Raw genomic sequence first — 17,082 nt, 5'->3', positions numbered from 1 at the left:
TAAAATATTTTATTAACACAATTCATTCAATAACACCAAAGATTATAACATTCTCTAACATGAAATCTAAAATAATACAATTTTCACCTATTTGTATTTATTTGACTTACCAATTATAATTCATTCAAACATCATTTCGACTATGAGGTATACATAGAAATATTCTGGATATAGTTCACATAGTATCAAGTCGCCGGAAACTTTAAATATACTCTTAATAATTTGATATAGAACAGTGCTCTGATATAACCGTACTACTGTCATCTTAAATTTATCGGGGCGCTCATTACATGTAGAACGATGAGGAAAATAAAACACAAAACAAGTAGAAACAAAATAATATGGAATGTACAAATCATGTTTATTAACTGATCCCTGGCAATACATTGTTTTGACTCGCTGCGGATACAAATCGGTCGTCATCGAACATCCATCGGTTCGTAATACAGGTACAGCACGAATAGTATGGATAAGTACACCCACTAAACACTGAAAACTTTAAGAGCATTTACAATAAAGCCAGGACCAACTCGGTAAACTCAGCAATAAATACTGGTACACAGTACCTCGGGGGCTTAACGGATCATAAATTATTTTAAGTTGTTTGGACTTAATTTTCTACTCTAACTGTACATTAGTTTCGCCTTAACGCTAAAATAATCTAAAATTGATATCGCCAGATGAAACGCGACGGGGCTGTGGACGAGCAAACTAAACTGATATGTCGGTGAACCATACTCCGATCACCGTAACGAAACGTATAGCGGAAATTAAAAATATAAATAAAGACCGTCATCGCGCGGTAGCGTCAGCCATGATTCGGGTTCGTGCCTCAATAGTAAATGAAAACGGTTAATAAAGTCGCGTCTCCGTGAGACGCGGGCGCAGCATCGGGTCCGCGTCCCAGGATATGCGTCAAGCAAGATCGGTACTACAAGGTGAGTGTCTCGTGGCGCTATGCTCGGCCGCTACCGGCTACAACGCCCCCTGTGCGCTAGATGTTACAGAAGACGGCACAGGGGACGGGTTGCTATTGGATAATTTAACTCTGTTTCGTGTAAAGGTAGATGGCGACGATGAGACCGTATAGACCCAACACTTCGGCGAAAATGAGGATAAGGATCATTCCCACGAATAACCTCGGCTGCTGGGCTGTGCCGCGGACACCGGCATCACCCACAATGCCTATGGCGAAACCAGCGGCCAGACCAGAGAAGCCTACAGCGAGACCGGCACCCAAATGGATGAACCCTCTGAAATTCAACAAAGATAACACTTAAACATTGTAACATAATATAAGAACATTATGAATCAATTATAATTTTCGAATCTTTCACATATTTTGAAAATGTTTTGCATAAAAATACAATGAGAATCTTTACCAGTTAAAAATTTCAATGTTGAGGATATTAAAAAGAAATTGATGCATAAAAACAAAATGTATATTGAAATAGATATCGCAATATCTTCTTACTTGAAAAGGGAGTAGGTTGCTGGGGGTTCGAGGGATCCAGCAATCAGCACAGCCACGACCAGACCGTAGATGGCAATGATACCCGCCATGACAACGGGAATGATAGATTTCATGATCAGCTCAGGCCGCATCACAGACATGGCAGCGATACCGGTACCTGACTTAGCCGTTCCATAGGCGGCTCCCAGGGCTGGAAACATTAAAATGTTCATTTTTGTTAAACTTATATGTATATGAATTACATAACAAAATTTTGTTAAAATAATTAGGACAGAAATGTAAAAAAATTTATTGTGTATTGTGATGTTTTATATGAATTATGTAATGGTTGCTGGAAGAAAAAATTCTAAAGTAGGTCATTCAAATTGTTGAAAATGCAGGAAAATAGGTACCGACATAAAAATACATGATTATATAAAAAATATAATATAGTTTCATATGGTATGTAGTAATACTAAAATTACAGTGTCAGATTAAAGAATGATTCATCAGTAGCAAACAAATGACTAAACTTGATTAAAATTATTATTTAATTGATATGGCTCTTAAAGTTTCCGTAGTATTAACCTTTTAAAGTCTGGTTCAAAATCATGTCTTAAGCTCAACTGAAAAGGAATTTTTCCTAATACATCACATGATGTAACAGTGGACATTTTAATTTTTCTATCATATTTTTGCAAAAACTGCAGTATTTGGTCAATTCATTGTCTGCAAGTTCATACATAGCAGATATTATACCTAATACTAAAAATCATAGTCAAGACTTTCGTTTTTTAAGTATGCAAACAACTCAGGATTTGTATGATTATCTGTTTTATGCTCATTCAAAAGCATATTCATTTTATTGAGCAGCTTTAATAGAATAAGCCAATTCTAATTACTACTTATATTGTAGGTTTTTCAGTTGAAAGGTGTGGCAATTTTTTTTTTTTTTTTAATCTTCAATCCACAATTCAAAATTCTCATGGTAAGGTATATTCTCATAATACTGCTATTAATAAAGTAGAAGGAATTAGATTTTTTTTAAAGTTAAAACTTGTGACTTAATCACATGACCAAATTATCAGTCATGTGATGATTAGGAAATGAAATCCTTCAAGTTAAGATTAAGTTTGATGTCCTGGCATTTCATTAATGCCTCTCGGAAATTAGACAGCTATGCTTAGCTTATTACGCATTAATATGTTCAATCTTTTATATGCATTTTATTTGCATTACAATCTACTTAAGAGTCGCCCAAACATAATTCTAGATCAACTAGCATGTTCTGGGGTTCATAACCTGTATTGATTAGGTTATATTCATCCACAGGTCCGTAAAATGTCAACTGGTTTTTAGCTAAATAAGTACTGCCAACATAAAACCTTCTAATTATGATATCAATCACATGATATCTAAATCATATTTATGCCACCGCGTTACGCCCATTGACGTCCCCAAACATTATTCACGAAAAACGTTGATGAAATTGCAATCGATACATATGCGGTACTATAGATACTTAGCTTTACTGTCTGTGTCAAGGTGCGGCTGTTCCTAAATTTAGGACTCTTAAAATAAACGACTTCTAATCATAATTACTTCATAATACATAGGAATCATACTCATTTCGAAATACTTAGAAGTCGTAATTCAGAATCGTGAATTTTTTTAATGATTTATGAACGACAGCCATTTCAGACCATTAAACAAAGTATGTACATACCGCTGAAAATGATAGCAGACGCCGCCCCCATAACTCCAAAGAAGGGTCCATAGATAGGATTTGACTCGGCCATTTTAGATGTGAAGTGCGGGAGTATTTACAGGTCCCAAAAACTGTGATGACTATCTGCAAACACTCACTCCACGAAACTACTTTAGCACAGACAAATATGGCTCAAGCTTTGCAGACTCAATAGAATGGGTCATATGACGATTGATGTTCAAGGCAGTACTCGATATGCCCTAACTTCTGATTGGCTTTTGTACGCAACTTCCGAAATGCGCAGCCAATCCTGAGCTTACAAACTCTGAGACGAATGACGTAGAACATTGATGTGGATCGCTGGCCAGCATTTTTAGATTGCGCATGTTTAATTGTAACGTTACAATACTTTTAAATTAATTTATACGTAAAACCATTATCAAGAAGATAAAAAAATCACATTTAATAAAAATTTACAATTATTTTTCTTAAATTTTATGCATAAAATATTCAATTAAAAAGAGTATTAAATTAAAAGGTTTAAAAAGTTCATGTATTGTTTCTGCCAGCATTGTTGCCAGTTTTTATAGCGCAAAAATTTAAATAATTTAACATGATTGACAATTCCTTGAAATATTATTATTATCAAGATTTGGAAATCAAGCGGTAACAATAATAAGAATTTGATTTAACTAAGAATTTCCACTTCTGAGAGAAGATTAGCTAAATACCGATTTAGATATTTATACTATAAAACCGTACCACCGTTGCAATTTACGTTTATCCTATTGTTATTCTTGTAATACATGTATGAATCTAATCAGCCTATCACTGTCCACTTCTGAACATACGCCTCCCCCAAAGTTTGTCAACTATCCCGGTCCAGAAGCTGCTAGCCACCATTTTTCAATCGTCGGTCCATCTTGCTATAAAGCCTACACTTACCTAAACACGGTTTCCACACTATCACATTTCGACTCCTTCTATTGACTGAAAATCTGGACACTTTACCAGTCCCCATCCACTTCAATGTGCTAATTGTGCTCGCGAAAGGCTATCTTTGTGTCCTGACAATTTGAAAATGACTCTGTTCGTTTTCGTTCTGCCAGAGAAATTATAAGTGTTGGTATTTTATTATTTCATAGTTCGCTGGTCCACAGTAGCATGGTATGATCCATAGTTCGCTGAAAAACCTTGAATTTGTAGACCAGCTCTACAGTGAGCTACTTTTCGGCTCCGTAGCTTAGAACTGGTCAAATACACTGATTATGGTCTGAATATTCTTTGACAGTTTAATTAAGAGTTCTATCACAACGATCATTCTATATATATTGCATGATTAAAATTATGTTAATTAATTTATCAGCAAGCTAAAAGGATATGACCGGCAGTTGTTAAATTGGATATTTAATTGAAGCCAATAACGGTAATTTATAGAGACGAAATTTCTTAGCATTCAGTGGATTTATCGTGCTGGTGCCGGGTCTAAAACGTTACATGGAAAGGAGCTTCGACAGTGCCTAGAACTTGCTACGCAGGTGTAGGTTTAAGGGGTCCCTATGTAAGCGCTCATGTCCACCGTCCAAGCTCTTCTCTCTACCTAACGAAATTTGAAAAGAATCTACTAGGGCTGCCTTTTAAAGACGGTCAAAGAATGAATTGATATTAATTCTGGACAGGCTTTTATAGACAAGTCTTTTAGTAGGTTGTAGAGAGATTTAGCCGTTATACCTCTCGCTCCCACTTCTACTATTTCTGGTAATATTTATTGGCTTTGATTTATTTAGTAATAGAATATTTACGTATGTACGCTTTCGCCATTGGAGCAGAAATAATGAAATTATTATGTGTGAGTTGTGAGATATTAGTAACTAATTAATTGCTGGTTAGATGGTTTTCCATTTTAGGATATTATAAAATGTTGCCGCTTTATTGACATTTATGGGATTATAAGACAAGGAATTCAAGGAGGACACTGAAAATTAATTTTGATGTTTTGATACAGTCTTTGAATGTTTATATATGATAAATTAACTACCATCAATAACATTAACTTCATAAGTGGGAATGGTAGTATAGTACTAAATAAGTCAACATATTTTTTTGGATATTAATTAGTTGACAATATGATTTATTTTGTGACACGTAATTAAATTTATGTATCGCAAAAAAAAAAAAAGAAATATCTTCTACAGACAAAGAGGAAGTTTAGAAGGTTGTCCCAAGAAAAGAAATCAGATAAAGAAATTTACATTGAAAATCAAATTATAGGAAATTTCTTTGCAAACCCTTACATCGCTATTTCGTTTTATGAGTTATTTGAGTTCCGTTCAAAAACTCGTCTAGAAAATATGGGCCGTTGTTTTTCGAAAATTTTAAATACAAGGGAAGAACGGTGAATATGGTCGGATATTTTTATCAACATGTCGGAATAAGTCACTGAGGATAGCCATTGTCAGGATAATAGTGAAATATCAATTATATAACCTTGACTCTTACATGGTAACAAATAAAATTAATGTATGGACTAAATACAAAGTATGAAAGGTAATTTAGATTAATTCAATAGAATGTAGAAAACATTGCCCGCATCATGACCAGAGGAAGAAATGTTCCATATGCCTGGTCTTTCATGCAGCGGACGTAGAGGAATTCACGTCTAACAAACACAACGAGGAAATATCGCAGTTATTGTATTTTCAAGATATCTTTGAGAATAAAAACTATTTAGTTACTAATTCCCTGAAAATAACTCCATTTTGTAATCATCTGAAAGCACAGTAAAGTTATCATTTGTATTTCAATAGATTACCACAGGCATTCTAAAACAATCAGCTCTTATTATTGATGTAGACTTTTCAGCCTTAACAATCAATCTAACGGCGGAGAATCCAGATAGTCAAAATGATAGTAGAATTGCCTTAAGAAATGGAATAAACTATAGAATCATAGAGATTTGTTTTATGATGGGGCTAAAGCAAGGTTGCAAATGCCAATTGAGATTATAATTTAGAATGCTAATCTTTTCTACTAATTGTTATGGCTATTTTTTTTAGACTTTTTATTATATATTAAATGAAGATTGAACACTCCATTTTAATAATCTAAATCGAAAAATTATTAAAAATTGTTTACTTAGTTACACCATACTTTTAAAAGGAAATAAATGGAGAAAAATCTCTATGTTACTTTCTAGTAAAGTTTGTTTAAATAATATTATCTGAAGCAAAGTGTGTATCGATATATTTATGATTAAGAGGTCACGTGGTTTAAAAAGTCTTGGTTCGCATTAATTTTTGTATAAAAATATAAAAGTGAATGTTCATCGAAAGTCTCTTTGCTGTCAAAAGTGATTGAGAGAATTATTATCAATGTGTTAGAAGAGAAGACTATTTAGAAGAGTTTAACGTTATATATAACAAAATTTTTAGTTTCCCTCTTTTTAAACTTCTAATTTTGAATCAGCTAAGCTTTTAAGATAGTAACGGGAAGCTTTGGTAACAGCTAGACACGGGTTGTAGGTATTCGCATTGCGACGCTTTTCTTGGAATCTGATACAAAATTATTCTATTGAAGTAATAGTTATATGACCTACCCGATGAGATTATACATTTCGAAACCAGTTTTTTTCTTGCTCTTAAGATAGCGGTAGTAAAATAGTCTGGTCGTTGAGGTGTTCTTCTGGAACAAGCGTACGAGTGCCGCATATTCCATGCATCCTCTGGTAACGAAGGCACTACTAAAAAGAAAATAAAAATTCAAAGAACTATTAATAACCACATTTTAAAACTACAACATGTTTTATGCTAAAACAAAAACATAATACACACTAAAACAATAAACGTTAACCACGGCCAGCGCTATCGAAAAATGGCTGTTGACTTGTATGGCAACAAAATAACAACGATATGTCAAACGTCAAGTGTCAAGTGTCAAAGCAATGCCTTGAAATGTTATGTGTATGTAATTTTGGTTATGTTTTTGTACATGTGACTTCGTAGTAAATAAGTATCAATGAAACAATATTTGTTTTAAAAGAAGCATAATGAAGTATAATTATAAGGTTAGTCGGAAGTTGATATGAACTGTAACATTTTCATTTAATTATTTTCAGTTGGCTCGTATTTATTGAAATAAGAAGCATTCATTTTTGGTCAGGAACATCAATTATTCCTGTATATATTCAATGATTATGTCTCTAGAATCTATCGGAACGTGTTTCTTAATATATATTTATTTTTAAAGTATATAGGAGCGGAGCTAACGTACACAAATATATCTTAGTAATGTTAATTGCTGTTTGTTTTTGTAGTTTCAAAATTTACTGGGCACAGTGTATCGTCATGGTGATATATTGTTCACTAATGATGGAAACTGTGTCATCAGTCCCGTTGGAAACAGGATAACCATTTACAATCTGAAACAGTAAGTCTTTAAGGGCAACCCAACAATATTACATATGTAAATTTTGAATGAAATTATTTTTTCATGCCTCAGTTTTTTCGTTAAATTATTTTTTTTGCCTTTATGTTATATATAAATATAAATATATACAAATATAACCGTGTGTAGTATTATAGCTATATAATATCTTTCAGGAATAAAAGCAATACTCTCCCTGTGGAAAGTCACTACAATTATACAGCCATCGACATATCTCCAAATGGATCAGTACTTCTTGCTATCAATGAAAGTAGGTTCTTATATACTATAATAGTTATTTCCCTGACTTTTTTTGGCATGGACTTTTGGTCTGACACTAGAGAAATGTATTATATAAAATTATAGATATGATAAAGGAAAGGAAAGGGAATTTTAATATCTGGGTCATGAAGGCATGATACACTCTTTGCTGCTATCCTGCAGAAATTAAATAGATTAAAAAAAAAATAGTCTATGTCTTACTCTGATGTCTAGGCTACATTACTGTAAAGTTTCATCAAAATCGGTTACATCATTTGTTTTTGGAAGTGCAACAAATAAACACACATCTGTGTAGCCTTAATACCCTAAGCCTTACAATTGTATGCTATTCAATTGAATATTCATAGGACTATATTTTATATTAATTATTTATTTATTTTACGTAGAGGGTGAAGCACAAATGATCAGCCTCGTAACCTGCACGGTCATACACAGATATAAGTTCAAGCAGCAAGTTAATGCTGTCAGATTCAGTCCTGATGGGAAATTGTTTGCTGCTTGTTGTGATGACACAGGTGAATATCATTAATAGCTTATACTCAAGACCAATTTTAACCAAACAATGTTAGACAAATGACGTCTTGTTAAGGCATTTGATGTACTGTTAGATGTATCGAGCGTCAAACTACGCACTGTCTGTTTAAATGTCTTAACAAGACATTAATATTAGTTCTTGCTTTAGAGGTCTGTCAAATGGCTGATGGACTTTTGATCTTTTGTATTGTCAAAATTCAAATGTAAATTCCCACCCCTTAGAGTATACAACTGAGACGAAACCTCTTAGCATTCAATGGATTCACCATGCGGGTGCCGGGTCCACGTTGCAGGGAGAGGAGCTTCAACAGTTCCTGGGACTTGCGACTCAAGTGTGGGTTTAAGGGGACCCTAACTAACGCTCACCTCCACTGTCCAAGCTCCTCTCTCTACTTAACCAAATTTGAAAAGAACCTACTAGGGCTGCCTTAAAAGTACGTTCCAAGAATGAATTAATGTGAGTTCTGGACAGGCCCAAGTCTTTTAGTAGGTTGTAGAGAGATTTAGCCGTTACACCTCTCGCTCCCACTTCTACCGCGATTATTTTCTGCAAAGTTTCCGTATCTATATTTTTATCTGAATATTCCAGAGATACTTACATTATATTTTTTACTTGTATGTACATATTAATCTATGCCCCATTATAGATTTTCTTTGGTTGTGCTATTTCTCAAGAATACACATGTAGGAATAAAATAAGGATACAAATATATTTCTAATAATTTTCAGTGTTCATAATGACTGCACCCAGTGCATTTACGGGAGAGTTCCGTTCATTCATAATGAGACGTGTGTTTAAAAAATCACATGACGAAGTCACTTGCCTGGACTGGTCTAGTTGTGGAAAGTTACTTGCGGTGGGATCCAAAGACACCACAACCAAAATATACACAGCCGAGTACTTGGACAACCTAAATATGTACTCTTTAAGTGGTCATACAGACAAGATTGTTGGTGTATTCTTTGAGCAGAAGAGTTTAGACCTTATAACTGTGAGCCGTAATGGTCAGGTTTGCTTGTGGGATGCCAGTCTGGATTCAGATAGCCTGGTTACTTCAGAGGTACAAATATCACATAAGAAGAGACGGAAATTGCAAAAGGAAGCCGAATTAGTTGAGGATGAAGTTGATGAAGAGAATATAGTTGAAAAGGACAAAGAATATGTGGGTATTGGATCATAATTGTGCCTTATTTTCTTTAGGTTTTGATAAAAATTTTAGTATTTCTCCCATACTTTGCTGTTTTGGAAGAAAACTTATCATTCTTACTCGACTGAGTACAAAAATATATTTTACCTCACCTACAATGCTTTTACCAAATCACATTAAGGATGTAAAAATAAACTTATTTTGCAAAATTTTCAATAATGAATTGTTATTTATTGATAGGAGAGCGATAAAGATGTTGAAATAGAAGAGGAACAAAAGACAAATGACGGTAAAAAACTCCAATACAACAAGCTGGGGAGGCATTATATTGGGGATTCCATAAGGAACGGTAACCATAAGGTGAAACTAACGGCTGCGGCATACCACAGGGGGACCAAGATATTAGTGACAGGTATTGATAAAATTTTATTTACATTTATTACACTGGTTTTTGTCTGTGACTTCTTCTTTATAGTCTGTGGTGCTGTTTTAAGAGATAAATCTATAATGTGCACTTATTTATATGTGAATCAGTATCACATAATCTCATACTGCACACACCGTATAAGATGTATTCCCATGAGAAGTATGTGGGATGAAAGGATAAATTATAGGCTATATGTAAATCTGATCCCTCCATAACATTACTGAAAAATTTTATCAAAATTGATTTAGTATATTAATTTGGAAGGACAAAAAACATTCAAACATACCTTTACACATTTATAAGTGGGACTATTATAAGTTATAAAAAAAAATTATAACACCTTATTGGAAAGAAATATGCTGTATATATTGTTTTTCCAAATACATTTATAGTAGCAATCCATAATGTGTTTCAATTCCAGGTTTCTCCACTGGTATATTCGTCCTTCACGAGATGCCAGATGTGAATCTCATCCACTCCTTGAGTATATCAGAACACAGGATTGGCAGCATCTCGGTATCTCACCAGGGGGACTGGATAGCGTTCGGTTGTCCCAACATTGGACAACTGTTGGTTTGGGAGTGGCAGAGTAAGTAAAATATATATATATACACGCACACGCAAAAGATCACGCACACGCATATTCACACACGCGCACGCACACACACACACACACACACACATACATATATATATATATATATATTTCATTGCTGATTATATATATTTTACCAGTCACCCTTATTGCCCTAACATACAGTCCATTTCAGGCGAGCAATATGTTATGAAGCAGCAGGGCCACTCGCTAGACATGACCTGCCTCGCGTATTCGCCTGACGGCCTCTACATAGTCACAGGCGGCTATGACGGGAAGGTCAAAGTATGGAATACCAGCTCGGGCTTCTGCTTCGTTACATTCAGTGAACACAAGTCGACGGTGACCGGGATAACGTTCAGTGCCAATAAGAAATTCTTCGTGTCTTCATCTCTGGACGGCACCGTGAGATGTTACGATCTGACGAGGTTCTATATATTCTCTATATTTATTAATATTGTTAATTTTTTTTTAACCATCTCATATAATACAGATATAAGCTTCTTAGACGACGACTTTAATTAAATGTGCATAAAAATTTATATCAAAATCAAAATAAAAATTTCTAATCAGTAATTTTATTTAGTGTTTATATTTATAAGCATCTAAATTTTAATTTCACATTCATTATACAAGGTCAGTCTGATTATAATATTTTTAATTTTATATATAATTTTTTGCAATATTCAATATCGATAGGCCACTGTCTGTATCGAACATCTCTGTATCAGGTATCGTAACTTCCGTACTTTCTCGTCTCCGACCCTGGTTCAGTTCGGCTGCGTGTCCTTGGACAGCAGCAGTGAACTGTGTGCTGCTGGAGGACAGGACGTCTTCGAGATATACCTGTGGTCCGTCAAATTTGGGCGACTTTTGGAGGTACGGTTGTGATCATGAACTGCTGCAATAGTTAATAGATTTTATATATTAAGATGAGCTATACTTCCTAGAGGTCTAACATGAGGTCAGGTGTATATAGACGTATATTTCCAGGTGCTCGCAGGTCATGCAGCTCCAGTGGCTAGTTTAGCTTTCAGTCCACTTCTGTCTAGTTCCAAACTGGCCTCCGCCTCCTGGGACAAGACGGTCAAGATATGGAACTGTATAGAAACAAGCTCGGACTGTGAAACTATACAACTGGGTTCGGACGCACTGCAAGTGAGCTTCAGACCTGATGGAGAAGAGGTATGATTTGGAATTTTTATTTGGATAGCTCCCGAAATAGATTCTGTTTTTTTGGGTTGATGTTTTGGGATACTTCCCTGAATAGTGTTTTGTCCTTACATATGAAAAAGCGTGTTTTTTTATAACAATTTGAAACGTTTGCCAGTTCATTGATTCCATTGATGACGAAATTTTATGATTTGGCAATAATGAAGTCGTGGAGGTGTTAGGGGGTGTTACCAATTTACCTTTCCTTATTGTTAACTGCTAAATATTCCAACACATCTTGATATTTTAAATGATACAGATTTTCCCTTAATTATGGCTACCTTGGGAAACTGTACAAAATGACCCTGGCATCATCTCATCAAATATTCAGTAGTTTGAAACTGGTTATCCAGCGCTAGTGCCTCATTTTGTGTCATATTCGTCAATTACAAAATTAAAATTCAGAAAAAGGTCTTTATTAAAAAAAACAACATTTTAAAAAATATAGTCCGTATACCCAGAATTCCTAAAACTTATTTGATATTAAAAAGTTCAGTTTGAATAAATACCAAAAAAATATATATTAAACGTACGTTGTCATCTACGCTTTATTATGGTGTAAACGCTCTGAGATTAATCGCTGCTAACAATTTAGTATGTGTGTGATGGTTTGTACTAACAAGCAATTAATTATATTTCAGATAGCAGTATCGACGTTAGACGGTAACATATCATTCTTCAACGCCACCACTTGCGACCAGACTGCCAGTTTGGAGGGGAGAAACGATCTGGGAGCCGGCAGGGCTGACACCGATCTGGTTACACCGGAGAAGCTGATGAAGACCAAGTTAGTATGGACTAAGAACACATAGAGACTCGAACTCATTCTTTGCGAATATTATTCAAGTATTGGCCCAATATTGCTCTAATGTAAAAAAAACGTAATTATACAGAGTATGTTATAACAATTGTAATAAATATGTGACTTGATTGTAACTTTATATCATTTGATATAAGAATAAAATAAAAGCTATATAAAATGTTATGTCAGATATATGAATTTTTGTTCCATTTGAACCTACTATATATAAATAGTATACTATATATATATAGTAGGTTCAAACAGGTTGTAACATATATATATATATATATATACAGCCACTCTAACAACTGAGCTATAGCGTCTTATAGTATTTTTGTTTATTTTCAGAGCTTTCACTACGATATGCTACTCAGCGGATGGCACGTGTATCCTGGGGGCAGGAAACTCCAAACACATATGTCTGTACAGTATTAAGGAGGGTGTACTCATCAAGAAGTTTGTGATCACGCAGAACAAGTCCTTGGACGCTATTAATGTAAGGACAGCTTGGAAACTATTATTAAAAATACAATTGAAATATTCATAGAAAGCATTACAGCCTCATTAATATAAAAGACACATATGTGTATATATATATTATATTATATTATATTATATGTGTGTATGTGTCATTCAGTTTTACTTAGCTTTATGTCGGTTGTTATAAGTATTAAATATATATCATATGATTACGTATATATTTTTGTTAAAAGGCAGTTTTTTATACCAGGACTTTATAAATCGTCGGAACATCACCGAATTTGGTAATATGGCGCTGGTTGAGGAGAGGGAGGAGTTGGAAGGAGGGGAGGTTAGGGTGAGGCTGCCGGGGGTCGGCGGGGGAGACATGGCTGATAGGAGGCTGAAACCTGAGGTGGGCTGAGATATATCGTATATAGCATAGTTATTTTTAAATCTGTCGTTATGATAATAAAGATTTAGTAAAGAAAATTTTTTTCATGTATGTTTTTGTGTAATATTTTTATTTTACTTTTAAAACGTGTTTTATACAGTGTAGTTTAACTCTACCTTCTACTACCTTCACATTGGAAGATCAAAATTATTTTATGTACAAAGAATGTCTCATAGGACACAAAAGTGTATATATAGCTTTATATATATAATACATGTTAAATTTATTGCACATATATTCTCAAGGTTCGTGTGTGGTGTGTTCGTTTCTCTGGTGCTGATGAAAGCTTTGCAGCAGCATGTACTGAGGGACTGCTGTTATATGGTACAAGAACGGGGAGTGGGTTCAGGTATGAAAACATTAGTTGTAGACATTTATATATACTTTATGTATATATACATATATGAATTACTTATTAATGTCTCACAATTTATTCATTTCGTGTCTAACACTATCTTAAAAATTAGCTGTTTATTACACATCATTAGCTATAATGTTTAGTTTTATTAAAAATATGTAATGTTATTTGTTTTAGGCCATATCGTCTAGAAACAGGTTCCACTCCGGCTGCAGTGAAAAATCTATTGTCGGAGAGATCATGGGGCTTCGCCCTCATTGGAGCCCTACAGCTCAACGACAACACTCTCATACAGCAATGCGTAGAAGCTGTCCCCCCGAATGACAGTATGAAAGAATTTTTATGACTAAAAATCAATTACATAAATTCATAATTTAACTTTTTCAATATATTTCACTGTTCATCTTACATTTTTACATACAAAAATAATTATAATACAATAATGTTAAAGATGATACATACTATTATTGTTATTTGTCTGTGTGTATGTTTGTCACACTCCCAGAATATTTAGCTTGATATTATTACAGACTACGGAGATATATACATGAGTTATTGAGCTAATTAAATTGAAATCTCGAAAATTCTCCATAATAATTACGTGTGTCCTTAACAATTAAGGTTTTAGTAATTAATTTTACTTTTTTATTAAGTAATAAAATCATTTCCAGTCGAACTAACAGCAAAGAGTTTGGAAGAAGATTACATGATACGTCTTCTTAACTCGATCGCAAGTCTTCTAGAAGATAGTCCCCATCTAGAACATTTGCTCATCTGGGTCAGGAGTCTCGTCACAGACAAGAAGAAATTCCCGCCCAGTGTGTTGCTAGCCTTAGAGAAGGCGCTCACGGTGAAATATTCACAGATTAATAAAATGTAAGTATATTTAATCTTCTTATTGTAAATGAACTACCAAAATTGTAACGACAAAATGAATGTAATTGTAGTATATTGTTTTAAGGTTTCTATAAATTTCAAAATCATCTATATACATATATTAGTTCCTTAATAAAAATAACTTTTTAAGGGTTTCGTCACACACATTGGAATTATTTTAGTATAAACAATCCACATAGCTAATTAATAATTAGTAATTATTAATGCACTTAATTTGACAGGCTTGTATTAGAATTATATTTAAATTAAAAATATTATTAGGATATTAAATTAATAATTATTAATAAATTTTGGATACATTAATAAGGTACAATAATTTAAGTTAAAAACTGAGATATCTTTGTCATTATGAGTAATAATTAAAGTGTTATATTTTTTAGACCAAATATACATATATGTAAATAATGTCTTATAATAATCATAATAATGTCTATAAATTTGGGAAACAATTACCTGTATAATGTATAATATAGGTTAGCTTGCATAATACATCACATGTTTGGTATCACTGATAAGGTCAAGTATGTGATAACAGTGGGATGTATCTGTGATAGTGATTGATCTATATAGAAATCAGCTGACATTATATTAAAGAAAAAAATGCTCATGAATTTTAAATATAAAACTTTTTCATAAAGTTGGCCGCTCTTAGGGAGATCCGCTCGAGTTTTACGAATAGATGATGTTCACTTTAATTTGGCTCAGTGAATCGAATAGTTCTGTTTCACGGTTGTAATGTTATTTAGGAATTTATGTAATTTATATTCTTGTTCAAATTCTTGTTTGCCTCAAAATTACTCATACGTTATTCAACAGAATTATCTAATCACTGTCTGAAACATCATAAAATTATCTTAAATATTAAAAATGTTAAAATTGTTGTTCGAAACATAAGATCGAGTAACAAAAAATTTATTCTACATGCATTTATAAAAAATACAAGCGTTATACATCATATATGTAAATCCTAATACTAATGTCACGAAAATGTCATATGACGTATCGATTGTGGTGTTACAACGTCTATAAAAAGGGTAAATACAATCACGTAATACTGTATAAGATGAACCTAATAAACAAATACTTTAAATAAAAACGTTGACATTGACAAAATATTCCACAATTCCATTGTGAATGAAGCCAGCGTAATAAAAAGATGAATCTTTTTTTGCTCTTACGTCACAAGTCTGAGCGTGAATTATATAAAAAAAAAGGTTTTTGAATATCGAATAGAAAAAAATAACAGTATTTATAAAAAAAATATATATAGTTTCAATATCTTTAGTATTATTTATCATCACACTAAGTAGTTATTTCAGTGTTAGGTTGATCTAAAAAGTTTTTTTATATTACAGATGTGAGTTCAATAAATACACAATACGCTGTATAAAGTCAGTTGGCGCTTTGACTCTGAAGGATGAGGACGGTTCCAGCGGACGAGGCACTTTCACTGACGATTCAGATTCTGATTAAATTTTTCTACTGACTTGAGTTTTTCATTCCTTTGATCCTTTATAATTTTATAATATTATATAAAATAATTATCTCATATTGCTGCTCCCGCGTAAGTGTTAATTCGTTGATATTTCTCGTACTACCCCTGTCCTTAGTGGTAGTTGGTATCTTTCCCGGGGTGTCCCAGATATCCCTTTTTGTTCAGATGTAAGTATTTATCGCTTTCACAACGTAAAAAATATATAGAAAAGGGTCCTCGAAGATGTTGTAAATGTGTACCCATGTATTTGTATATATGTTTTTACGTAGAAGTTATTTTCCTTAGCGTAGGTAAAACTACTTAGACTTAGAATATCCGAGTATCTCTTATTTAACCAGGCAATGATGTCACTAGTTGAATCATGACTCGTACTAAATGGTAAAATATGTAATTTTTAAATTCCTCTTGACTTTGAATTGTACCTTAAGACTCTTTCACTAAAATCGAATGTTACGATGATTGTTAAACAAAATAAATTCCAATCGCATTTATGACGTGGTTACGACGGTGATATTACTCTTCGGTCTTCGATAAGGCCAGAGATGTGTGAGAGGCAGGGTTGAGCTCAGACGATCAGCCTGTGGGTTGCCGGGGCGGGGTGTGATCTTTACATTTGTTTAGTTATCATCTCCTCACGGGACTCCCTAAACCTAGAGTTCTAGAACTTGCTAAAGGGAAGAGTGATCATATGGAGACCAACTCCAAGTTGGCCACCATCGGGGTTCACCTATACAAAAAATTTGTGATAAGTCTGGATATCATCAATGCCTGGGTGACAATAAAGCATCTCGAGTATCATAAGATATCTTACTACTTGCAAAATACTGTCTACGACT

At 33.7% G+C, this 17,082-nt stretch overlaps 2 protein-coding genes across 2 annotated transcripts; one reads left to right on the top strand and one right to left on the bottom strand.

Moving 5' to 3' along the window:
• Positions 1-326: 326 nt before the first annotated feature.
• On the bottom strand, positions 327-3,405 carry LOC116766426 (V-type proton ATPase 16 kDa proteolipid subunit c). The gene is made up of 3 exons (XM_032656268.2): positions 3,180-3,405; positions 1,475-1,664; positions 327-1,253 (listed from the first exon to the last, which is right to left on the bottom strand). The coding sequence occupies exons 1-3, from the start codon at positions 3,250-3,252 to the stop codon at positions 1,043-1,045; spliced, it is 474 nt and encodes a 157-aa protein (XP_032512159.1). The 5' UTR covers positions 3,253-3,405; the 3' UTR covers positions 327-1,042.
• A 3,663-nt stretch (positions 3,406-7,068) lies between these two features.
• On the top strand, positions 7,069-16,237 carry LOC116766423 (periodic tryptophan protein 2 homolog). The gene is made up of 17 exons (XM_032656263.2): positions 7,069-7,224; positions 7,474-7,586; positions 7,760-7,854; positions 8,252-8,380; positions 9,129-9,562; positions 9,788-9,959; positions 10,396-10,563; positions 10,745-10,997; positions 11,301-11,448; positions 11,563-11,754; positions 12,423-12,568; positions 12,932-13,079; positions 13,314-13,457; positions 13,742-13,845; positions 14,032-14,180; positions 14,526-14,730; positions 16,107-16,237. The coding sequence occupies exons 1-17, from the start codon at positions 7,207-7,209 to the stop codon at positions 16,222-16,224; spliced, it is 2,736 nt and encodes a 911-aa protein (XP_032512154.2). The 5' UTR covers positions 7,069-7,206; the 3' UTR covers positions 16,225-16,237.
• Positions 16,238-17,082: the final 845 nt, after the last annotated feature.

Source organism: Danaus plexippus, chromosome 15 (assembly GCF_018135715.1).
Source record: "Danaus plexippus chromosome 15, MEX_DaPlex, whole genome shotgun sequence".
Lineage (NCBI taxonomy): Eukaryota > Metazoa > Arthropoda > Insecta > Lepidoptera > Nymphalidae > Danaus > Danaus plexippus.
Note: the sequence above shows the minus strand (reverse complement) of the source record. Positions and strands in the feature narration are given on the sequence as shown.